The sequence below is a fragment of the Sorex araneus genome, chromosome 4 (assembly GCF_027595985.1).
Source record: "Sorex araneus isolate mSorAra2 chromosome 4, mSorAra2.pri, whole genome shotgun sequence".
Lineage (NCBI taxonomy): Eukaryota > Metazoa > Chordata > Mammalia > Eulipotyphla > Soricidae > Sorex > Sorex araneus.
In genome coordinates this window covers 42,669,033-42,693,897 of record NC_073305.1, presented here as the reverse complement: position 1 = coordinate 42,693,897, position 24,865 = coordinate 42,669,033, and the positions used below count along the sequence as shown (strand labels likewise).

Here is a 24,865-nt window from a genome sequence, read left to right as displayed (position 1 = left end):
TGTCAGTCAGCTGCTGAAAAAGGGTGACACTTCTCCACTGGCCGCAAAACGGAAAGATCTCAAGAGGATTATGCAACACGAAATAAATTAGAAAGAAAAAGACAAATTACAGATGACTTTTTGCCTATGTGTGCAATATAGGATAAAAAAAAAAAACCTGTTTAACAGACAAAGCCCCCCAAATCAGTGATACAACAGAACAAAACTTTCCTGAAGGGAAGAGAGTGGGCATACCGGTAGGCGAAAGGGTGGATAGAGGAAAGGCTGGTGGGATTTAGTCTTTTTTTTTTTTTTTTGGTCACTCTGAAAACATGTCTAACTGCCCACTTTGAAATTATTCGCCACAGAAAGTGAGTGGTTCCCGTTCCTCTGTGCCCAGCTGGCTTGCTGAAATCCTGACCGTGTGACGACCCTCCGAGGTAGCTTCCGGCAGTTGTCTGTTGCCCTGATAGGCTTTAACAGGAGTAATCCCGACAGCTGAGAAACAGTCTGATGATTTTCTGTGCCTTTCTCACAAAGGTCAGCCTCTGAGCATTTAAAATAAATTAACATAGAGCTCTTGAAGGTGGTGCTAAAGCAAATTCCAGGTACACCTGGAGGCTTTGCAGAGTAGGGATGGATGTGGACAGGAACAAAGGCTGGCCCCAAATGGTACTTTTACATGATGCAGAAATGCTGCAAACCTCCCTTTCCCCCTATGCCCCCTCAGATTCAGTTTTAAATCACTGTGAAGAAGTCACAAAGGCAGGGGCTGGTAGTAGCGTGAAGGGTTAGAGCACATGGCACAAGGGGGGGTGCATGTTCGATCCTGGCATTGCATGGCCCCCTAGGCATGGCTGGGAGTGACTCTGAGCACCCCCTCACACCACCAGGTGTGGCCCCCAAACCAAAACCAACCAAGAAACATGTTCTAAAAGGAGCCGGATCCTGTCCTGTACCTTAAAATAGCGAGTCCTGAACTGCTTGATTCTTTTGTTACTTCTAAAAATGATGCCTTTTCTGCAGGTCTGATTGTTGGGGAAAATTCCAAACAATAATGGTGGATCTTTTGTTGAAATATTGAATGTGATCAAAGCGGAGAGAGAGTAAGGTGAAAATCATCTGCCACATAGGTGGGGGAGGGGTGAGATGGGGGTATACTGGGGTTCTTGGTGGTGGAGGGTGTGCACTGGTGAGGGGATGGGTGTTTGATCATTGTATGACCGAGACTTAGACTGCAGAGCTTTATAACTGCTCTCACAGTGATTCAATTAAAAAAAAAAAAAGGCATTTAGACACGTGTCTTACTGTTAGCTAGAGATCATTGTGTCTTTGTTTCTACAGCTGCTTAGGAAGTATTTCTCATGCCACTGGTCTTTGAACTTAACCTCTACCAACTCTTCCCCTTCCCAAGAACACTTCCTTTGAAAAATACAAGTTTTATTTATGAATATTAAGGGGGCCGAACTCCATTTATTTAAGCAAATGTTTATTGAGGATCTATACTATCCGTGAAGATCACCCATCCTAAAGGATAATCTTTATCTAGTGAGAAAGGAGTTTCTCTAGGTAAGAAAATGTGAAACTGAATGGCGAATTCTGCACCTCGGGATACATTGTAACTAATGTCTTCAGCTCAGAATAGGTGCCGCTAATGTGTTTCCGAGTCCTTCTGGTGCCCAGTGGTTTATCTGTACGCAGGAAGGTCTCTAGCACTGATGAGAAGAAAATCCTCTTAAGAATCTCATTTATATCCTAAATTAGTTCTCTGTACAATAGACTTTTGGAGAATGTGTGCACGAGAGAGTGAGGAAGCAGGTCTGGGGTGGGGGGGGGTGAGGGAGGGAGCTTTCAATTTACTTCATTTCAATAAAACTGTTGGACGTCAGTCAGCTTTACGGAGGTTTTAAAAGTAAATCAATGCCAGGATGACAGCTCAAAGGGCAAGCGTGCATGCTTTGCATGCAGTAGGTCAGATTAGATAATACATGTCTCTGTGCATCTGTCATGATATCTATCTATGTGTGTATTTGCTTTCTTTGTGGTGCTGCGGACGGAATCCTCACACGTATAAGGCACACACAGCAAAGCTACACTGGCCACTTCAAAGTGGGGGGGGGGTCACTTCCAATGATGCTCAGAAATGTTATACTCCTGGCTCGTGCTTCGGGGTCACTCCTGGCAGTGCCTGGGGGACCACAGGCAACATCAGGAATTGAACTGGGGTCAGCTGTTTAAGATACATGCACCCGAGAGCCCCCATATTATCTCCCTGGCCCAAAGTAATATACTTTTATCTCAAAAAGTTAAAAATGTGTATCTTTAACCGAATATTCCCCAGTAGACAGATTTGACCCTACAGGTACTTCCACATGCCTGTTCCTCCCTCTCTGCCCTCCTACCCCCCCCAGTGCCCCTAAACTACAAAGTACACAATCAGTATTTTATTTTTTGTAATAGCAGTTGGAAAAATAGATGATAGTTTAAGTAAACTGTTACTTCCAATGGCGAACACTATGTGTAGATTGAAAAGAATGGTGATATGCCTAAGGGTGACATGCCTTTCAGTATCTGTATTGCAAATCATAATACCTAAAGGGGGGTTGAGAGAGAGGAGGGGTGGGGAGAAGAAAAGTGCTTTCCATAGAGGCAGGCAGTGGGGGAGGGGGCGGGGAGGGAGGAGGAAGACTGGGGACATTGGTAGTGGGAAATGTACACTGGTGGAGGAAAGAAAGGGTGTTGGAGCATTATATGACTGAAAGCTGACCACGAACAACTTTGCAATTGTGTATCTTACTGGATTCAAGTAAAAAAATAAAATAAAATTAAATTAAAGGATAGGTGATTTGTCCATGCTGATGTAAATAGGTAAGCAAGATAAATTATAAAGTCAAAAAAGCAAGAGGTATTGGGGCTGGAGAAATAGCACAGCCAGTAGGGCGTTAGCCTTGCACTTGGCTGACCCGGGTTCAATTCCCAGCATCCCATATGGTCCTCTGAGCACCGCCGGGAGTAATTCCTGAGTGCATGAACCAGGAGTAACCCCTGTACATCGCCGGGTGTGACCCAAAAAGAAAAAAGAGAAAAAGAGCAAGAGATATTTATGTGACACATGTAACATTAAAAATGAGTCAAACAGAAACATGAAGATGTGGCAAAAGTCTTCCTGAAACTATCAAAAAAGCCCTGGAGAGGTGGAAGAGAAGGATGGAGGAGGGGTGCAGACTGGTGTTCTCTTATGTTCATACTCTGGCAGGGAAAAGATTATTTTGAATCTTCCGGGGCCAAAGAGATAGTACAGTGGGCAAGGTGCTTGCCTGGCAAGGAGAGAGAAGGAGAGGCCCCAACCCTACCCCCCACTACCAGAAATTTTAAAAGTCTAAAATATGGGGCTGGAGCAATAGCACAGCGGGTAGGACGTTTGTCTTGCACGCAGTCGACCTGGGTTCGATTCCCAGCATCCCATATGTTCCCCTGAGCACCGCCAGGGGTAATTTCTGAGTGCAGAGCCAGGAGTAACCCCTGTGTATCGCCGCGTGTGACCCAAAAAGCCAAAAAAAAAAAAAAGTCTTAAATATGGTTTATCTGGGTAGGGACATAACTTGTCACTTCTTCCCTAGTCTGTCCTTTCTTTTTGAAGTTAAGAAAATATTCTAGGGGGGCTGGAGTGATAGCACAGCGGGTAGGGCGTTTGCCTTGCATGCGGCCGACCCAGGTTCGAATCCCAGCGTCCCATATGGTCCCCTAGCACCACCAGGGGTAATTCTTGAGTGCATGAGCCAGGAATGACCCAGGTGCATTGCCGGGTGTGACCCAAAAAGCAAAATAAATAAATAAATAAATAAAAAATCTAGGGGCTGGAGAGAGGGTACAGCAAGTAGAGCAGTTGCCTTACATGCAGTTGACCTGGGTTTGATCCCCTGTACCACATGAGCCCCCAGCCTCCCCCAACCTCCAGTGATTCCTGAATGCAGACCCGGGAGAAACCCCTGAGCACCAGTGGGAGTGACCCCAGAACAAAACAAAATATTCTGAAAGTCATTCTATTACCAAAAACAAAAGACAACTGAAAATAATCCCAGGGAGTATGTTCCTGTCTATACAGCAGATAAGAAAGCCCAAATTATTTTCCTAAGGAAGAATTATTTTTAAAAAGTCAGATATTTTAAAATAGTTTTAAACATATTATGGAAGGCATGAGAAATGCAGTACAGGGGTTCTTACATTAACTGATCTTGGTTCCATCCCCACACTGCCTATGGACCTGTGAGCACTGCCAGGAATGACCCCACAGCACAGAGCCAAGAGTAACTCCTGAGCACTGCTGGATGTGGCCACTCCCTGCCCCTCACCCCAACTTACTGATCTAGCAAACTCTAAGAAATGAGGTTAAACAAACATTGTTTTAGCAAAATAACTAATTGATGAACCTTCATGAAAAAACATTTCTGAGAAAAGGAAAATGATTTCATATGTTAATGTCAGAGCTGCAAGAAGTGTGAGAAGAATATTTATAAGTGGGTAGATTTAATGCAATTTCAGTTAAACTCCCAACAGATCATTTTCTGGAATCTGATGAGTTGAATCTGAAATTTTTATGGAAGAACAAAGGTCCAAAACAGCCAAGATACTCCTAAAGAACAAGGACTAAGTAGGAGAAGCTTTCCTCACTAGATATTAAAACTGGTAAAATGAAAATTAAAAAGCCGGCAAATTACTAGCATAGCAAAGAGCAAATGGACCAGTGAAAGAAGTAAAGATCCTATAAATAGGCCCTTGTGTATAAATGAGAACTTGATTTATGATGAAGAGGCACTTCAGATCAGTGGGGAAATGGACGGATGGCTCCATTAATGGAGCTGAGACATTAAAAGCAATAGCCATAAAGGAAAATATGATTAAAATTTACAACATTAAATTAAGAGGGTCTGTTCATCAGAAGACACCATGAGACAAGCTAACAGCTGGGGGAAAATACCACACATAAAGCTGCGTCAGGATTAATATTCTGACTAGTCAAAGAATTCCTACGTATCACTAAAAACCAAACAATCCAGATGAAACAAAGGACACAAAAAAGGAGCAGAAAGGCTAAGAAACGTGAAAATATGCACTAACCTTCACGAGGAAACAGTGCCTTTTCATTCAGAGTCAGTTCACAGAGTGACCCATTACTTAGCCACCAGTTTGCAGACCTTGCGAAGTTGGGTAACACTAAATGCAGCGGCAGAGCTACGGGCACCCTCTCCCTGTTACCTGGGAGGGCTGTTGCCTGACCCATCTGGGAACTGGATGGGCGGAGCTCAGTAAAGGGGTGTATACACACACCCAGCAATTCAGCACGAGACGTGTATGCCAGGACGGAGATGTGGATTGCTCGCAGAGGAACTGCCTGGAACCGCAGGCCACTCTCTATTGGTCCTGCAGGGTGGAACACTGTGGGGCAATGAGTGGTGGGCAGGTGAGTCCCCTCGGGTGAGTCCCCTGAATGTTGAGTTAAGAAACTGGGTAAGAATATACGAAATATGATCCTATTCTGTTTAAATATAGCGATATTGCTTAAAATATTGCTTAAAAAACCTTTAATGAGAGAGGCCTTCTCACCCCACGCCAGGCTGAATTCATTTGGGGCACCCCGAGGGGAGCGGGTGAGCCCACTACCTGCCCCAACAGAGCCCTGGCAGCTGGAAACCTCCAGAAGCCAATTGATGCCATGCTCATGGTCGATCTTCACAGGCTCGGGACAAGTCCTGCACGCATGAGAATGAATCTGCTGAGAAACTCAGGCATTCGGGGTTTTTTTTTTCTTTTTGGGTCACACCTGGCGATGCACAGGGGTTACTCCCTACTCTGCACTCAAGAATTACTCCTGGCGGTGCTCAGGGGACCATAGGGATGCTGGGACTCGAACCCGGGTCAACCGCATGCAAGGCAAACGCTCTACCTGCTATGCTATTGCTCCAGTCCCTGTAGTTCCATTGTCATTTGCCTCCTAATACATTGTTTTTCTTTCTTATTTCTTTACTGACCCATTGGTTGTGCAGTATCATTTACTTAGTCTCCACATATTTTTTAATTTTCCAATTTTTTTCTTAGTTATTTTCTAATTTATGCCATTATGATGAGAAAAGATTCTTTAAAATATTTCAAAATTCTTAAATTTATTAATACGTGTTTGTGGCTTATCAAATTATCCAATATTGAGAATGTTTCCTATGAACTGGAGGATAACGTATATTCTCTTGCTTTGGAATGGAATGTTCTATATATATACCTGTCAAACCAGTGGATCTAAGTGCTATTTAAGGCCTATACCTCTTTATTAACTTTCTGTCTGGATAATCTATCCAATGATATAAACATTAAAAAAAAATACACAACTCTAGCAAGGGCCAGAGGAATAGTACAGTGGGTTAGGCTTTTGCCTTCCAGGCAGTGGACCTGGGTTCAATTCCCAGCTACCCATTTGGTCCTGCAAACATAACCAGGAACAATTCCTGAGTAAAGAGACAGAAGTTAGCCCTGAGCATTGCCAAATACAGCTCAACCGCCCCCCTCCCTCCCAAAAGCCTCCCCCTCCAAAGTCCAACCCAAACCTCTAGCAGGGGGCTGGAGAGATACCAAAGCAGGTAGGGCACCTGCCTTGCACGTGGCCTACTGGGATTCAATCCCCAGCATCCCATATGGTCCCCTGAGCACCAGCAGGAGGAGTGCAGAGCCAGGAGTAACCCCTGAACTTCATCAGATGGGGCCCCCAAACAAGATCTCTAACAGTGATAGAGTATAAAGAAAAGCAAGAAAGTGAATAATTCAAAATTCAGGATAGGAATTAGTGGGGAGGGTGGCAGTGCTGGAGGATGACAGGATTAGGAGGGAGACCTGGGTATTCTGAAAACCTTGTGTCCCCGTTTCTTGCCCTGTGGAGAGGGTGTACGGGTAGTCTTGAAATATGCAATACATTGAATACATCATTTATATGATAAACACATTTCATGGGAAAAAAAGCACCCTCCCCTGGCAAACACATACACACGATGGGGAACAGATTCTAGGCCAACAGGAAAAGAAGTCGCTGATGGATTTCAATGTGATTCCCTAGTTTAAAATCCATTATATGCTTTTATCAGAGCGAGATATGAAAGCAGGATTTAGTCAAGCTTGAAAGCAGCGCTTACACAGAAGGATCAGACAATAAACACGGCCTCAGGTAAGAAGCTATAAAAACCCCAAATAACATGAATTTCTCTGCCTCACAGGAAAACATCTCCATTACTTAACCCGGTGGAGACATAGCAGGTTGGATTCTAGTAATGACTCCCCATGGTCAGTCTACAGAAGCATCAGAACTGGTTAAGGCCAACACCGACCTCTGAAGCACATTTGAGAACGAGGATTCTTCGACCCCATCATTCAGAAAATGCTGTCACCCGCTTTGAGTTGATGGCAACTGCTAGTGGGTGGAATGGAGTTCTGCAAAGCTGTAAATGCTTACCTGTGCTTGACCATCTTCTGCTCGTGGCAAAAATGACTAAAGAATCTTGCATAGAACAAGTGCATAACAGCATGTTCTTTGCCTCCGATGTACAAATCCACAGGCATCCAGTAATCTGCCAGAGCTGTGCTAAAAGGGCTGGGAGAAAGAGAGAGGGTCATTTCACAACCGTGCCCTGTTCCAGCTGCTTACTCTAGAAAGGCTTACTAACATTTGCACACAGCAGAAAGAAAAGACACTGTAGAAAAATAGGGCTTTTTAATGTTCAAAACAAAGAAGGAACAAAAGATCAGCGTTGATTTCTGAGATTTATAAACACTATCTGTGAAGTGCTGCTAAATCACAAATTTAACACATGTGGTTTTCATGTAAAATGAGAACCTGGTGTAAACAAACCAGCAAGATAAAGGCATTTCAGCATGATGCATAGTTGACTAGATCGAGACACATTTTAATTTTAAATTTGATTAGGCAACTGGGAGCTTTTTTTCTGTTCTTACCAACAGAGGGCAACGTGACATTTAGAACGGGCATTAACAGGCAGACAAAAATGTTCTTTTTTTGTGGGGGTTTGCCTTTGGGGTGACACCGGTGTGCTCAAAGCACTGTGTGACGCTGAGTGGGCATCAAACTCTGGACTCCTGCAAGCCACGCATGTGTGCGAGCTGTCTGAACCCTCTCCCTGGCCTCAAGACACTTGTTTTATAAAGTAAACAAACAATTCAATCTTCTCATTTTTATTTTTTGGTGGTGCTAGACACTGGGCCTCACATATACGAAGCATGTACTCATCCACCGAGTTGGATCCCAGCTTAAAAACAGCCTTAAAATGTATACAGTAGGGGCGGGGCAATAGCAGATCACGTAGGGCATTTGCCTTGCACGTGGCCGACCTGTGTTTGATTCCCAGCATCCCATATGTCCCCCAAGCACTGCCAGGAGTAATTCCTGAGTGCATGAGCCAGGATTAACCCCTGTGCATTGCTGGGTGTGACCCAAAAAGCCTCCCCTCTAAAAAAAATTGTATACAGCAATTGCCTATATTTTGGCAGCGACCCCCAGATAATGGTGTGGGCAGGACTGTCTCAGTGCGTGTGGCTCCGGGGATTCAACTCCCCATGAGCTTCCTAGACCCCTGAAGCATCTTTGGGTATAGTGATAAACCTCTGTTTTTCAGCTGGGACTCTTAAGGTGTGTGTGTGTGTGTGTGTGTGTGTGTGTGTGTGTGTGCCTGTGTGTGTGTGTGTGTGTCTTAAGGATGATGTGCTGACTGAAATTCCCTAATTGGAAGTGTCCGGATGTCTCATCAAAGATCACGCCCTGGAATGGAGCGGCTAGCCTTGCTTCCTTTTACAGCATTCTGACGGACAGGAAGTCTGATTCCTCTTGCATCTCTTGGCCATTACTAAGTGGGAAGCACCCAACACGCTTTCTAGAAGAACCCAGAAGGGGACCCATCTGTGGGTTTGCAGGGCCTATGGGTGCTTTCCAGCCCCTCCTTTCTGCCCTTGGCAGTTACTGCTTGCTCAGGATCTTGCTCATTTCGGGCCTGGCAGCTTGAACCGCAGCATCACAGTGCTCCAGAGTATGATTCCGGCCAGGGCTGGGAGATACGCTCCCTCACACCCAAACAAGAAAAGGGGCATTTTCCTGTAAGCACTCGGCATCTCAGAGTAACAGCTCTCCCTCCGATGAGAAGCCGGCAAAGTTGCCAGCTCTGTTTTCCCCGTGTTTTACCACGCTCACTCACTCTTATTTATCGACTATTTAGGCTTGGGGGCCACGCCAGTCAGTGCTCAGTACGCCCAGGTGGGGCTCGGGATGGAACCTGGAGCTCCTGCACTTAAGCCTGTGTCCAGCGCTTCACGCTGTCTCCCCGACCCCAGAGAACATCCTTTGTTTGCCATGCCGGGGACTAGCCCAGGTCCCCCTCAAACGAGACGCGCACCGTGCCATTGATCCACGTCCCTGGTCTCTATTTATTTTTGCCAAAGAAACACAGGCAAAGAGCTGAAAAACCGGAGAGCTGAGAGGCCTGTCATTTGTTTTCTTCTGGTCATTATTTAAAGCGTGTTTAACACTCGGTGGCTTGATCAGCGTGAGAAATGATCTACTAGCTGTGTGTGCTCGGCGGCAAAGCTTCTGAGCTCTCACGCTCCCTCCTCCCGGGACACTGGGCGCCACCATGATTTTCAATTAAGTAAAAAGCAGGCGAGCTTTCCACTCACAGAACCTCCGCTCGGCACAGGGCCGCCGAGGGCATTACTGCAGCACTTCCTAGTGCAGGGTTTCATTTCCCTTGAATTTGGCACTTACTTGCCTAGGAGGAACCTGGTTTCTTGCTTTTTGTTTTTGGGTGGGGGGGAGGGGTACACCCAGCAGTGCTCAGGGATTACTCCTGGCTCTGCACTCAGGGAATCACTTCGGGTGGTGCTGGGGATTGAACCCGGGTTAGCTGCGTGCAAGGCAAGTGCTTTACCTGCTGGACTGTCTCCCTGGGTCCTGTGACTGGTTTAATACTTAAATGTCAAATTATATGAATACCTGTTTCAAGAAGCAGAGCTGTCCGTGGGACTCCAGTGGTGGCACTTTTACTTTTGCATCCTCTGTGTCCTTGTATCCCGAGCTCTCCCAAAGGGGAGGGGACAGGCGAGGGTGCTTCTGCCCAGCGGGGTGTGTGTGTGTGGGGGGGCTCTTCCATCTTCCCTGCAGCCCGCAAACCCTTTCCCAGAGCTACCTGTGTTCTGGATGCCTCCTTCCCAAGACTCCTGCTCACAGGATCCAGCCAGGCATCCTGCCTTGAGACCTTTTACTCCTCAAAGTCACGCTCCCCCAGAAAATCTCTTACACACCTATTCCCTGCGTTGTGTCTGGCTGGGAGGCTCCCCAGTGCCAAATACTTAAAGAACTCACCCGCGGGCACCTTACCTCTGAGTATTCTGAGGGTCGGTGTATCTGAAGTAGTACCATGCAGAGTCCACAAAGGTATCCATGGTGTCTGTCTCTCTCTTGGCTGCTCCCCTGCACCTAAGGAAGAGAGGCGCCTCCATTGGTTTCTATTTAAACTTTAATGCCATTTTCCCACCAGCTTTTGAGAAAGTGATGGCAATTAGCATGAATTTACAACGTCAGGAGAACAATGCCACTGATCGGGAAACGACAATCCACGGAGAGTTCTCTTCAGGTTGTTCAGAACATGATGTTTTAAAAGACATTTCCAAAATAAAATAAAAAAAAAATTCAATCTCGAACAATTAAAAAATCCTCTCCACTTCTCTGAATTTTAAGCGGCTGGAGAAAAATCTAACTACCTTACAAGACCAGGCAGGATCGAGAGTCTCTTTCGCACAAGATCTTCTATTTCAGGCACGTCAAGGCTGCCTTCAGCTAGTATCTGCCTTACAGTGAAAACCCAAATGCAGTGAACACTGCGCTGTGCCGAGAGGGGCTGAACTTGGATTAGGGGTCCCGCTGCGGTGACCTTATTAAGTGAAATCGCCCCGGAGGCCTGTAGGGTTGCCAGAGCTAACGGACGCCAGGCTTGGGAGAATCCACTGTCAGTGTCACTTCCCACGTGATCTCATGCTGAGAGCCGGCCGTCCGCCTGGCGGAAGAGGAGTTTGACCATGAAATGCACAAACACCGCAAGTCAGAAGCTCCCTGCCTAGGGACAGGGGTGTGGAGACCGCAGGAAGTAAGATCCCTGCGGGGGAGGGGCTGGGGAGAAAAGGAACCCCCGTCCCAGGCTGTGTGTGTGGGGGGGGCTTGGGTTCTCAAGCACAGCCCCCCCGGGGTGGTGGGCCCATGATCTGACAGGGCAAGCTGCCAAAAGTCACTCGGCCTGGCGGCCCCCCAAGGCCTCCGCCCCTAGTGGACGGGCAACACGGGCTATTTGCAGCTTTATTAGCAGCCAGGAACAGGCATCCCCGTTAATGGCTATTAACCACGAGCAGCGGAGGCCTCTGCGGGAGGAAGCAGCTCGGCTCCAGGCTCTTCCCCTGGAGCTACTGCCTCTGACAGCGAAGTGTTGGGGGTTCTGAGAACTTGAGGGGGGAATCACAATCCCCCCCCACCGCCGGGAGGAACCGACGTGCCTTCAGCTACTTCAGCCAGGGTGCTGGTGTTTGAGTTGTTTTAAACTTCACACTTGAAGGAGAAGGCTGGGGAGAGCTGAAAGGGTGGGGCGTGTGCTCTGCATGGCCCAGGCGTGATCCCCAGCACCGCCTGCCATCACCTGCCCCCTCCCAGCACCACCAGGAGCGACCCCCGAGCACAAAGCTGGTTGTAGCCCCTGAGCACTGCTGTGGGTGACTCACCCCCCTGCCAAGTGCTGAAGTGGGTGGGGACTCATGAAAACTACCAGCGCTCCTCAGGAGAAACCCACTCACAGAAGGTCTGCCTGTCTGCCTTGCGTCTACGGAGCAGCTGACCCAGACTCTACCAATACTGCAGGAGAAACCACCAGGCCCCGCTTATAAACGGAAATGGCCGAGTAGACCACGCAGGTACCCCGAATCTGGGCCTCCTGGGGAGCCACTTACAACTCGTCCAGTATTGGGGCCACGCCCAGCGGTGCTCAGGGCTTACTCCTGGTTCTGCACTCAGGGATCACTCCTGATGGGGCTCAGAGGGCTCTTATGGGGTGCTGGGGGTCAAACCTGACTCTCTGGCCTGAGAGCTATTTGAAAACTCCCTCATCGTGATCTTTAAAGCAGAGGAACATGGCTTCTGTACGGAAGGAAGCTACTGGGGCCGGGGACGTGTTATTTCTTTGTTCAATCAGCAGGTACGATAGAAAATCACACTGGTGACGGGACAGGGAGCCGAGGCAGAGCGCAATCCCTTTCCTGACACGTGAAGAAAGGAAGTGAGGTGCTCCTGGGGGTCCAGAAGGAAGCCCTGCACACCCGCCCTCTCTGTCACACCTGGTGGGGGGACCCCAGCTGCCACCACGCCACCAAGTGCAGCAGTGGCAGTGGAGCGAGAGAACTGCCTTCTCGTCCCCACCAGTTCTCTGTGAGTGACACAGAAGGCAGTGGCCTCAGGCAAGGCTGGATGAAAACAGCTAGAGCAGATGTTTCAGAGGAAGAGGTTAAAAGAAGGGCTGCTTCCTTCCAACTGACTCAGAAAGAGGAGTGGGCGTCCTTCCCAGGGGCTGGGCAAAATTCTAGCACCTTCTCTCCAAGGGCCCAAGAGACCCACACCATCCTTCCAGGCCCCAGCTGGGCAGGAGTCCTGGGGAAGCAGCTCCCCGAGATGGGAGGGTGTGTGAAACGCACACTGGGAGCTGGCCAGAGACGGGGGCCTTACCGGGGGCAGGAGCAGTGCACCCACTCGGAGGCTGCGGCCAGCGGCGAGCCTCCCTTGCCAGTGAAAGAAGAGATGCGGGGCAAGGTCACCGGCAAGTCTTCGACGGGCACCGGCAGGGGGCCGCAGGCTGGGCAGTGCACCATGGGGATGGGTGTGCCCCAGTAGCGCTGGCGCGAGATCAGCCAGTCCTTCAGCTTGTCACTCGTCACCTCTCCGCCCACTCTCTTCTCGCGGGCCTTCTGAGTCAGGGCCAGAAAGGCATCGGGCCGCTTCATGCCTGTGAACTGAGAAGGGGGCAGAGAGTCATTCCCTCTGCGCCAGGTTCTGGGTGGGGTCACGTGTGACTTTCTGAGCCACCTTCCTCCCAAAGATAACACGACTGGGATGGATTTGATGACTGAGTTGAGTAAAGACGAAAGTCATATTTGACTTTAAGAATTTGGCTCTGCACATCCAAGGCTCCGCACATCCAAGGTCTAAAAAAGATATATATCTTTCATTTTATTTTTGCTTCGGGGACCACACCCAGTGATGCTCAGGGGTTACCCCCAGCACAGCACCCAGGAATTACTCCTGGCGGTGCTCAGGGCACCATAGAGGATGCCAGGGATCAAACCAGCGTCAGTGGCATGCAAGGCAAGCGCCCAAACTGCTGTACTATCGCTCCAGCCCCAAAGAGTGGATATTTTGGAGCATAACTCAGGTCTAGGGATATAATTTATGAAGTGAAAGTACAAACATGAGGTTAGAAAATGGAAAGAGTCTGATCATTTCCTTACATACCATCCTAGAGCCAAGTAGTGCCAAGTCTGAAACCTGGGTGGAAGGTGTCGCTGAGCCAGGGTCACCCAAGGAGATTAAGATGCTGTTAAGCATCTCAGAGACACAGTTGGGAGGACGGACACTCAGCTAGCCAGTAGTCCCCAGGCTCTGTTGAACACAAGACTCCCCCGGACACTTTCTATGTTCTGTCCAAGGCCCACAAATGGTTATTCAATCTGAAGCTGTCTTGAAAAATCACGGTTCCTCAATAAAAATAGGAAAGAGAAAAAAGGAACTAGAAAAAAACAAGGCTACATGACGGGCAGGCAATGGGATGAGTTGAGTGGCGGGTTACAACTGGTACCCTCACAACAGAGACAATAATGACCCAAAAAAGTGAGGGAGGGAAGGGAAGGAAATAATTTTTTTTTGTTTTGTTTTTTTTGGGTCACACCCGGCGATGCATAGGGGTTACTCCTGGCTTTGCACTCAGGAATTACTCCTGGCGGTGCTCAGGGAACCATATGGGATGCTGGGATTCGAACCGGGGTTGACCGCGTGCAAGGCAAATGCCCTACCCGCTGTGCTATTGCTCTAGCCCCCAGCCCCGGAAATAATTTTTTTTAAAAAGACGTTCCTGGTTCACCCATGGGACACCCACCTCAGCAGAGTCACGCAGTCTCTCTGTGCCGTCTGGTGACGTTTCAATGACTTCAGAGTAGGACAAGCCCAGGGTTTGGGCTAAAGCAGTGTCTTCTAAGCTGGTACTGGGGATTCCTATTCAAAGGGGATGAGACATGAAGCATCTCCCATTCAAACGGCCACATCACAGAAAAATGGACAGCCTCACAGTTAGCTTCTTATAGGAGACTATTTTCAGTTAGAGAAATGGTAAGCCTAGACTACATTCACGGGGAGAGTGAAGAACACACTTGCTAAAGCCACCCGTTTACAGAGGCGTTACTATACTCCTATCAGTATATTAATATATTGTATCTCTCAGCTTTGCTCATTTTCTTTGCACTGTTGCACTGTCCACTGTTGTTCCATTGTTCATCAATTTGCTCGAGTGGACACCAGTAACTCCTCCTCCATTGTGAGACTTGTTGTTACTGTTTTTGGCATATCAAATACACCACGGGTAGCTTGCCAGGCTCTCCCATGCGGGTGGGATACTCTCGGTAGCTTGCCGGGTTCTCTGAGAGGGACGGAGGAATTAAACCCAGGTTGGCTCTGTGCAAGGCAAATGCCCTACCCGCTGTGCTATCATTCATTCTCTTACTGTGCCCTAAATGAAAACTTAAATTTTGGGTGTTTTTTGTCACTATCTGGCCAATACTGGGCATTTAAGGATAGTGGTGTTTCTTTTTTTCCTTTTCCTTTTTTGCTTTTTGGGTCACACCTTACGATGCACAGGGGTTACTCCTGGCTCTGCACTCAGGAATTATTCCTGGCAGTGCTCGGGAGACCATATGGGATGTGGGGGACCGAACCTAGGTCGGCCGTGTGCAAGGCAAACGCCCTCCCCGCTGTACTATCGCTCTGGCCCCAGTGATTTCTTGAAAAGCAGGGCTGATGCCACCAGTATTTCCTAGCTCCATATTTTTTTTCCCCTTTCAGGACTCTAAGAAATCTGTTCAGCTGAAGTGAAAGCTACACTGTGTTCCCCTGTGCTGAGCATCATTTCTGGAGGCAGTGGTCCGTTCGGCACAGACACTCCGTCCGTTCTTCAACCCACAAGGCACTGGAGGAGGGAAATTGAGCAGGAGCAAATTACTCATCCAGAGGGCCATGGGATAGAGTTTGACCTTGAGCTGGTTCTAAAAACATGTTTTTCTCTCCACTTGAACCCTGTTGATGGTCTAGCTTTTGAGGTTGGAGCTGTTCTGGGCGCTGTAGAATGCAGAACAGGATCGCTGGTAGCAATCCCCCAGTTACAACAAACAAAATGTCCCTAAAATTGCCAGATGTGCCCCAGAGTCCACACTGCCACTGACTGAGAAATTCTGCTATTCAAGTACCCTTGAGGACAAAACGTGGCACACAGAGAGATACCAAACTCGGGGCCAGGCACAGGATGCTCACGCTGAACTTCTGTGAACAACCTTTCTGGGATCATGACATGAAAGTGAAGCCCCAGGACACAAGTTTAAAGCTCTCTGATTAAGATGGAAAGTTGTGGGTGATTCAGCTGACATTGTTGACAGAAAAAGCACTCAAAGAGGCAAATGAAAGTCCGGAGGGAACCTGTATTCTGAAGGCCGAGGACAAATGGCAAGTAGTTAGTATTGCTAAAGTGTTCACGGTCAAGAGGAAAAAGACTTACTACACTTTGAAAGTGTGTGGTCTGAGTAATGAGGAGTCCTGTTCACTGGTGACACTGTGGCCACAGAGTTTATATGTGGCACATAAAGATGTTTGGGCTACAGAGGGCGGGTCAGTGAGGCCCAGAATCATGTGAAGTGTCACATTCATTTATCCAACTACAGCAAACCCCTCTGTATCTTACTTTTGTTTCTGTTTTCTTGAAGGGCAAGTGCAAATGCTGATTATGTTGCTGTGGAAAAGCAAGACAAGAGGGTAAAAAAAAAAGTTTCGATGAAAAAGCACCCCCTGCCCCGCAAAGCATATTTTCTCTCCCCTCAGAACTCCCAATATTGCATCTTTACTCTGACCAAAAACATGAAGAAGAAAAAATGAAAGGAAAAGCTGTTTTAATAAGTGCTTCCTTTATTGTTTATCTCAGCTGGATGTACTAATGAATTTCACTAATTATAAAATGCACAAAAGCAGAAGGAATCATTTCCTTGAAGCAACACGTTGTTGACGTTTAAACGGTCACAAGAAGAGAATGAGCCAAGTGGCTAATATCCGTTTTCTGTTTTGATGTTTCTTCACATCACTCGGTAAAAAACTGAAGTGGCAATTGTGAGGGAAAACAGGATTTTGATCAGAAATGCGATTTCTTCCATGGAGTAGGAGCTAAGAGTGTGAAAGCAGCTTTCTCTGCAGGGGTCTGGGTGCTCTGGAGACTAGCGGGGACAGGAACCCCAGGGAGGGGAGCCGGGGGGGGGGGGGCCCCGCCTGACAGCGGGCCTGGGACAGGACAGTCTCCCAGCTCTCAGGACCACAATCCTCCCATTAGGTGATGGCTGAGCGCTGAGAATGAGGGAGGCCACTCTGGTATCCCATTTACAGTTCTAATAGACTTTCAATTTCACTGCTGTTTCCAATCCTTCTCCTGAATTGCTCAAGTTCACCTCCTCCACAGAGCCTTCACAAAAACCCGGCCAAAGCCATCAGCTGTGCTTTGAATCCCGCCACCCCCCCTCCCAGCAGCTGCTGTTGGCTCGATGAATTCGGAAATTGGATTTTCATCCGAGTCCTATTGTTCCCTACACTGTATGTACAATTCTCACTCACTCTCTAAGCGCTATGGGCGAGATCTGTGGGCTAGACATTTATTTCTCTCTCTCTCTCTCTCTCTCTCTCTCTTTCTCTCTCTCTCTCTCTCTCTCTTAAATCATTCTCAGTAGCAGCCAGCCAGGAGCAACACACTTGGAATGTATTCAAAATGTATTGCTTAACTAAAGAACGATTAGATGAAAGGGCGTTCATTTTTCGCGAGCAGGTAAAACAGATCACGGATCAACAGCTGGCTCTTTCACTTACGAGCATCAGGCTCAGAGTTCAACCTTAAGGCCTGGGGGAGATATTATCCTGATTATATTTCAATAGCTACTCACCTATTTTTGAATCCAGTGAGCCCTCAAAGTCAGCTTTGGCCAAGACGACGACAGGAACTTCCTGCTGGGTGAGCATGTTCACAGCTATCACGGGCGTGAGGCAATCTGAAAATGAGAGCAACTCACTATGGACGCCGGTCAGCTGGGAGGCTGACACCACCGGAATCTTGGAGGAGACCAGGGAGAAAAACAAACAAACAAAACAAAAAACCTGAAGCCTTGGAAAGAACTTTGGTGACATGTGCTAATTGTTGGGAAAATTTTGTTCTTTGATGGTTTTAATAGATAATTCACACCAGCGGAAACTCAAAGATGAAACAAATACGCGAAAATGCTCATCGATGCTCATCACCAAAGAAGTGAAAGTGGGTGGCGTTATAACTTTCTCATGGTGGGGAAAGGAGACTCCTTTCCCCACTGTAATTCAACTCATATAAATACAAGAGTGAGAAGCATGAAAGAACGTCTTTGGTGAAAACAAGGCAACATCTGAAGCTCAAAAGTCACAGCAGGGGACTGGAGTGATAGCACAGCAGATAGGGCGTTTGCCTTGCACGAGGCTGACCCGGGTTCGAATCCCAGCATCCCATATGGTCCCCTGAGCATCGCCAGGAGTAATTCCTGAGTGAAGAGCCAGGAGTAACCCCTGTGCATCGTCGGGTGTGACCCAAAAAGGAAAAAAAAAAGTCACAGCAACTTGAAGAGGGAAGGGGATGGGCGAGAAGATGAATGAACAAATCTCAGATCACGCACAGACAAAACCCTACTTTCCCATGCACCCCTCCCTAGGCAATACAGGAGGATGTGTTCCAGCAAAATTAGGGGATAATACAGAGAGGCAGACATGGGGGGCAGGAGGCGGCAGATGCATGAAGGAGAGCGGGAGGGGACAATTCCGGGACGGGAAGTGGGAGGGCGAGACTTGAAGCAGAGGCCCGAGGCCGCAGGTCTGGATCAAGCAGGACCCGGGGCTGCAGGAAGTATCTTTAGGAAAACAAGGGAGTCAACAGATTACTTGGCAGGTTGGCATGTGGAGAAAACTGTGTGAAGAAGAGTTTTAAAGAGCGACCAGGAGAGTGTAGGAAGACTTAGAAACCTCAAAGAACATATAGCAAATGAAAAACAAAACAAAACAAAACAAAACAGGTGAACTTGAGGAAAAACAGGAGGTCAGGTAGAAGATTTTTATCATGGTCTGTAGCACTATCATCCTGTTGTTTATGAATTTGCTCGAGCGGGCACCAGCAATGTCTCCATTGTGAGGCTTGTTACTATTTTTGGCATATTGAATATGCCAAAGTGGAAAGCTTGCCAGGCTCTGCCGCGCGGGCGGGATACTCTTGGTAGCTTGCCGGGCTCTCTGAGGGGTATGGAGGAATCAAACCTGGGTTGGCCGCATGCAAGGCAAACGCCCTACCCGCCGTGCTATTGCTCCAGTCCCTTTATCATGGTCAGATAAATAAAATGAACTGCAGTTTACCTCGTTCATTTTATTTATGTGACCATAACAAAACACTTAATTTGGAATTATTCAAGCACTGTGTTATCATAAACGAAGCTTGTTACAACTATGGGGGTGGGTGGGGAACATGGGGAGAAACCATTTATACATGAATCTTCACTGATGGGGATCGACCCAATGGCCACATAAAGTCAAGATAACCAAAGAAAGTCCCAAAGGATAAAGAATTGAAGGACTATAACCAATAAGCTTATTTGAGCTAACTGCAAAATTAAGGAACAGCTAAAAAATTATGAACTCTTAGCATTTATACATCCATGTTTTAAGACTTCACAATGATCTAAGATTATGTTTTACAAAACCCCAAAGTTAAAACAGTTCTAGGAGATAGAATTTATTTTTAACAAATGTAGAGCTCAATAAGTATGGCACCTAAATGGGCTCTAATCTTTCCCCGGAGAGTCAGCAAGCACAGGAGAGAGTGTGATGGGGCTTTATGAAATGCTGAGCTCTGCCCCCCTACCAGCGCCCACCATCTCATGGCTGGAGGGGGGCGCCTGCTGTCCAAGCCACCTAAGTGCTGACACTCCTCAAAGCGGCGACATGTACTTCTGATCCCTTGTCCTTCCTCAAAGAAGAGGTGTACAGCTACGAATTCCAGGACCATGACATAATTAAGTGAGTAAGTGATTAAGAGGAAGGGTGTGGAGTTGGAGTGAAACTGGGAATTTCTAGAACTGGGGAGCATAGAGACACAGTGAAGGAATGGAATACAGACACACCAGGAGACAGTACACAGAAATGGCAGTGGGCCAACTTCCAGTTGACCTCCCTTTCTGACTCAATAGGAGGTCGTGTGGTTGGGCCCCTAGATACACATCAAGTAGCCCCACTGCTCAGCCTCCCTTGCACCATGGTTATGTCCAGAAGAGCAAAGGGAAAAGGCTCCTCTTCTTTTCTGACTCTATTTACTGCACTGTCCAGTGACGCGTGGCACACCTTAGAACAGTGGTTTCCAGCCATTGTTCCACAGATAGATATCGGCCTGTGGGTATAGAAAAGTGGAAAATCATAGGTCCACTGCTTTGGCTATAATTAGTGGTCTGTGGAGAAGAAGTGCAGGGGTATAGGTTGACGAAGCCCATCCTAGAACACACAGATAAGGCCAAGCCTCGAGGTGGCAGGTTGGAGGACAGAAACTCCTTGGCCCTGACCGCCTCACAAGATCAATTTGTACCCACTCAGTTTCACATGTGGCAGAAAGAAACTTTTCTGAAGGTGCCCGCGCTAAGAGCCACACAATGGAAGGCACCCGGAGTCCTCTGAGTGAAGTGTTTAGGAATGTATCCTGTGTCTTGTCCCGTGTTTTGTACTTGATGCAACTCTGCTTCCTTGGGGCTGGGTTGCTGCATTCCTGGGTGTGGTCAGCAAAGGGTTGTGGTGGTGACAGTCCACGTGGTCCTGCTGGACAGCCAGTGGCTCTAGATCTGCTCCACAGGGCTAATGCCAGGTGGCATTAAACTTTTGTCATAAAACAACTAGAAAAAAGGTGATGCCTGGTGCTAGGCCCTATATCTTTGGGAAAGCCAACCAGGCTGTGAGAAGGGCCCTAAAATAAGGCTGGTGGACAGTTCTACCACAAGACAAGGACTAAAACCCTAAGACAAGGACTTAATGACCCCATGGTGAGATGTAAAAAATTTCCTTTTACTGAAAGTTTTTTTTTTTTACTGAGGTATTTTTTGGATAATTCCATTAGCCATTTTGTTGTAATAAGCAATATAACACAAATTATTTTGTGCCTACTAGCAGGTTTGGGGGGTGGTTGGGAAAATGGGGACAATGGTGGACAGAAGATTACACCTTGGTGGGATTGGTGTTGGAACACTGAATGCTTGTAACTGTATCATGAACAACTTTGTAAACTATGCTGTTAAATACAGGGGAGAAAAAAACCTTAGAGTGCAAATGTAAACTTCTTTGGGATTGAACAAAAACCAGATCAAACCATGGCCTAGCAGCTAAGTGTATATCTTAAGTTAACATAGAGCCACACCAGTTAAAAGTGGCTGGGTAAGGAGGCTGGTTTAGTTTGGCTGTCAGCATTCCCCCTCTGTATCACTTGGATTGAAAAAGACAAATTAAGTTTTGAAAAGAGAGATGGGTATCAAAGTAATTTTGAAGCATTACTATTTTATACCTGGCAAATCTGCAACACTTTTAGAAGGGTAAAATCAATGCCTACAAGGCTGTACCAAGATTCATTTATCACTGGAATATGGCACTGTAAACTGAAACAGCCCTTTCAGAAGTCAGTAAAAGCTACGTGCCCCAAGACCTAGAAAAATGTTCCTAACCTTTGGCTAACAACAATGAAAAATCCCACTCCTGGTAATGGTTCCTAAGGATGCAATTCGATAGAGGTCAGGAGTTCTGTGGACATAATGCTTAGTAGCCATTGCCACAAGAACCCACACATGAAAAAGGGTAAGTGTTTAACGTGATAGGAAGATTTAAGATATCACACAATTTTGAGTTGACAGTATATTATGTACAGCTTAAAAATAATTGTGAAGCCTACATTAAAACAAAGAAGTTTTTCTGGTACCATATTAAGTGAAGACCAGAAGATGAAAATAGAAGCAGTCGGGTTCTTAAGAGACAGTGTGTGGGGCCAGAGTGATAGTACAGAGGGGAGAGAGTTTGCTTCGCATGAGGCTGACCCAGGTTCGATTCCCAGCATCCCATATGGTCCCCTGAGAGCCACCAGGTGTAATTCCTGAGTGCAGAGCCAGGAATAACACAAGAGCATTGTTGGGTGTGAACCCCTGCCCCAGAAAAAAAGACACATGTGTGGGGCTTGCTCCTCAACCCCGTGCTCTCCCTTGAACACATATCTCACTTGCTTGTCTCTGTTTTTCGGCTTGCTTTGGAGAAGCCTGTGTTTTCTCTCAAAATGTACTTCTTCCTTTCTTTCCCCTCACATCTTTCTACATAAGTTTCTATAAAACTTTCTTACTTCACACAAAAATACCCCGCAAACAAACAAACAAAAACCAAAAATGTGTGGGGTCATGAATTAAAAAGTACTATGATCACATGCAAAAGAAATAAACGTGTGTGTGTTCCTGATAGCTAGAAAGCAGGAACAACCCAACTGCCCACTGAGTGCTGGGGAGATAAAGATCTGGACTATACCCACGCACTGGAGGAACGATCTGACATAGGAATGAAGTACCGGATACATGCCACACTGTGGACCCTGAAAACATCTCATGTGCTAATTGAAAAAAGTCACAAACTGCAAGATTTTCTGGGTACAAAAAGTCCAGAACAGATAGTCTATATGGAGGCAGAAAGTGGATTCAGATTGTCCAGTGCAGAGAAAGTAGGGAAATGAGGGGTAATTGCTAGAAGACACTGGGATTCTTTGCAAGATGCTGAAAATGCTCCAAAATTGACTGTGGGAATGGCTGTGCAACTCTACGGTTATATACCATGGATATATTGCACTGTCTATTTTAAATGGGTAAATTACACCTTCATATAGTTGTAACAAGAAAAATACAGGAAAAATGCAGAGTACTCCAGGAAAGAATTTTCCATATAAAAGTCCTGCTACGTCCATTTTTCAAATGGAATTAAAAAAAAAAACTCATTATGTGAGTAAAACTGCAAAAATGCATAGAAGCAAACTGCAAATTGTTATCTGGTCAAAAGCTATTTCTTAAAAACAATAGAATAAAAATCTGATATATAAATAAAAGATTACTGTAAACATAAATAATTGCATTTTTTGTTGGGGGGGGAGTGGGCCCACACCGAGCAGTGCTTGAGGCTTACACCTGGCTGCAGTCAAAGATCACTCCTAGAGAGAGATATCAAAGTGGAATGCCCCGCCACAGAGGTGAGGTGGGGGGGTGGGGGGTGGGGGGATGCTGGGTTCATTGGTGGTGGAGAATGGACACTGGTGGAGGGATGGGCTCTCAAACATTGCATGAGGGAAAAACAAGCACAAAAATGTGTGAATCTGTAACTGTACCCTCACTGTGACTCACTAAAAAAAAAAAAAGAATCAAAGAGTCACAGTGATGGCAAGATTCTCAGAGATCACTGTGCCCGGACAGAATAATTATAAAAATTTCAGTGTTCTCTAAGAACACATGAAAATCTAAATTTGTGTTGAATGTAAGAGTTTATAAAAATGGTTATAAAAAGCTAAAAAAAAAAAATCACTCCTAGTGGGACTTGGGAGTACCGGGGTTCAAACCTGAGTCGGTGTGTACAAGGCAAGTGTTGGAACTGTTTTACGATCTCTCCGGGTCAGAAAGAAGAGAAGGAAAATCTCAAGTCTCTGATCAGCCCTAGTATTCTCTGTATTTCTTGTGCGGTAAGGAAACTCGGGAACCCAAGGGAGACTAAGAGATCTGAAGCAACCAAAGCATTTCACATGGCAGGGGATGCCAGGGACACATGTTAGTGACTACAAATGACTGTCCTCAGGGGACTTGCTTCAAGGCCGGTGTTCAGCACTGCACAGCCAAGCCGAGCTCCATGCAACCAGCTCCCAGCATGCTCGGTGGAATAGGGTTCTGTTGTCCGGTGGCCAGGAAAGTACATTTCCCTCATATGACATTTATTATGTCAGCTGCAAGGCTGATTGATGGCAGAGAGTCTGGCTGGACCACACCTCCAGGATTAGGATTCAGTTCCTCATCCTCTGTCACACCCCATGCTGACACCAGAGAGAGGCAAAACAATGGGGAGCAATTAATTATTTAATGTCTTAGGGCTTCCCGGGGAGATGAGGCTCGAGCCCTCCCCTGTGCCAATGGCAACAAGATTCTAAGCTGCCGGTCAGGAAGACCTCGTTTACCCCTTGAGTAAAGCACACGTAGCTCACTGGTGACGCAGGGCTGGAAACCGTGGTTCCAAAGCCCCAGGGTGTGGATATTTTACTATTAGGAATGCAAGTAAAGCCTCCAGGAAAAGACTGAACAGCGGTGAGCATTCCGATCCTTCCCTGCTGAAGCTCTTTATGGTTCCCTGTTCCCATCAAATCAGAGCTGACATCACCGGGCTCCAGTCAGAGGCGGTCGATGAAAAAAATGAGGCAACACCCCCCGTTACGGAAATAAATGCATTTTCAAGAGCTCCATAGGGATGCCCCTGGGATTTTTGTGCTCTTAAAGGAACCTGTGACAAATGCTACGACATGGAGGATAAAACTAAATGGTCTTTAGTCGATCACTCAGCAACAGCATCAGCTAAGCCAGAACCAGAGAACCCCTAGGTACCCCCCGTGCTACCTCCAATGCTTCCCTGAGCTGCTCCCTCCTCCCCAATCTGTCCTGGGCCCTCCTGCTTCTACTCTGCCCCTGTGCTATCCCCCTGCCCCTGAATATCCCCCATCTCCTCAGGACTTATCTCTACCCACAGAGGCAGCCCCTGCTTCCCTGGGCCCTGCCACCTACTCTGCCGAGAAAGTCATGCTCCCCAAAGCTACATGAACTTCCTTACATCACAGGACCCTTCTGGGATCCCAGCCTACTCATCCTGCACCGACGCAGAAGCTGACACACACAATCAACTGAGCAAGGATCGCAGGAACTCCAGCCTGAAAGCCTCCAGTCTTGCGAGAGAAGGACCAGTCACTGCTTCCGTGCTGCCTGGCTGGCAGTGACCACAACCTCCCCACTCAGAACCTGACGTCTGGGGCTGGCCGAGTAGCAGCCACTGGGCTATGGAAAATGACAATGGTGACATGGCATTCCGGTTTCAAATATGGATCTGTGCCTCCTCAGGAGCCGGGGGAGGCAGAAATCCATATTCAAATGGCAATTTTAATTCACCTCTTAAAACCAACTGCATTATACACAACCAACCTACTGTACTGGCCTTAGGTGATTAATGCCACATGTCAAAATTCAGACTTGACGTGAAAAGTTCTTTGGAGAGACTTTGAATAAAATTGATATTTGAAAAAGAATATTTCCACTATGAAAATCCGAACTGGAAAATTTAGAAGCGTAATGTTCCATCTGGAATGACTGCAGAGATTATTAAAAAGAGGAGAGAATGAAACAAGCCATTCCGCGCCAAAGGAAAATGCCC

At 47.0% G+C, this 24,865-nt stretch overlaps 1 protein-coding gene across 1 annotated transcript in view; it reads right to left on the bottom strand.

The window, feature by feature from the left end:
• The window catches only part of LARS2 (leucyl-tRNA synthetase 2, mitochondrial), a 149,475-nt gene that overhangs the window by 31,172 nt on the left and 93,438 nt on the right, over positions 1-24,865 (bottom strand). Inside the window, exons 10-14 of the mRNA XM_004614528.2 lie at positions 17,290-17,394; positions 14,205-14,320; positions 12,782-13,065; positions 10,400-10,498; positions 7,472-7,609 (exon numbers count right to left, since the gene is read on the bottom strand). Coding sequence (XP_004614585.2) covers positions 7,472-7,609; positions 10,400-10,498; positions 12,782-13,065; positions 14,205-14,320; positions 17,290-17,394 — 742 coding nt within the window. The remainder of the gene's footprint in view (positions 1-7,471; positions 7,610-10,399; positions 10,499-12,781; positions 13,066-14,204; positions 14,321-17,289; positions 17,395-24,865) is intronic.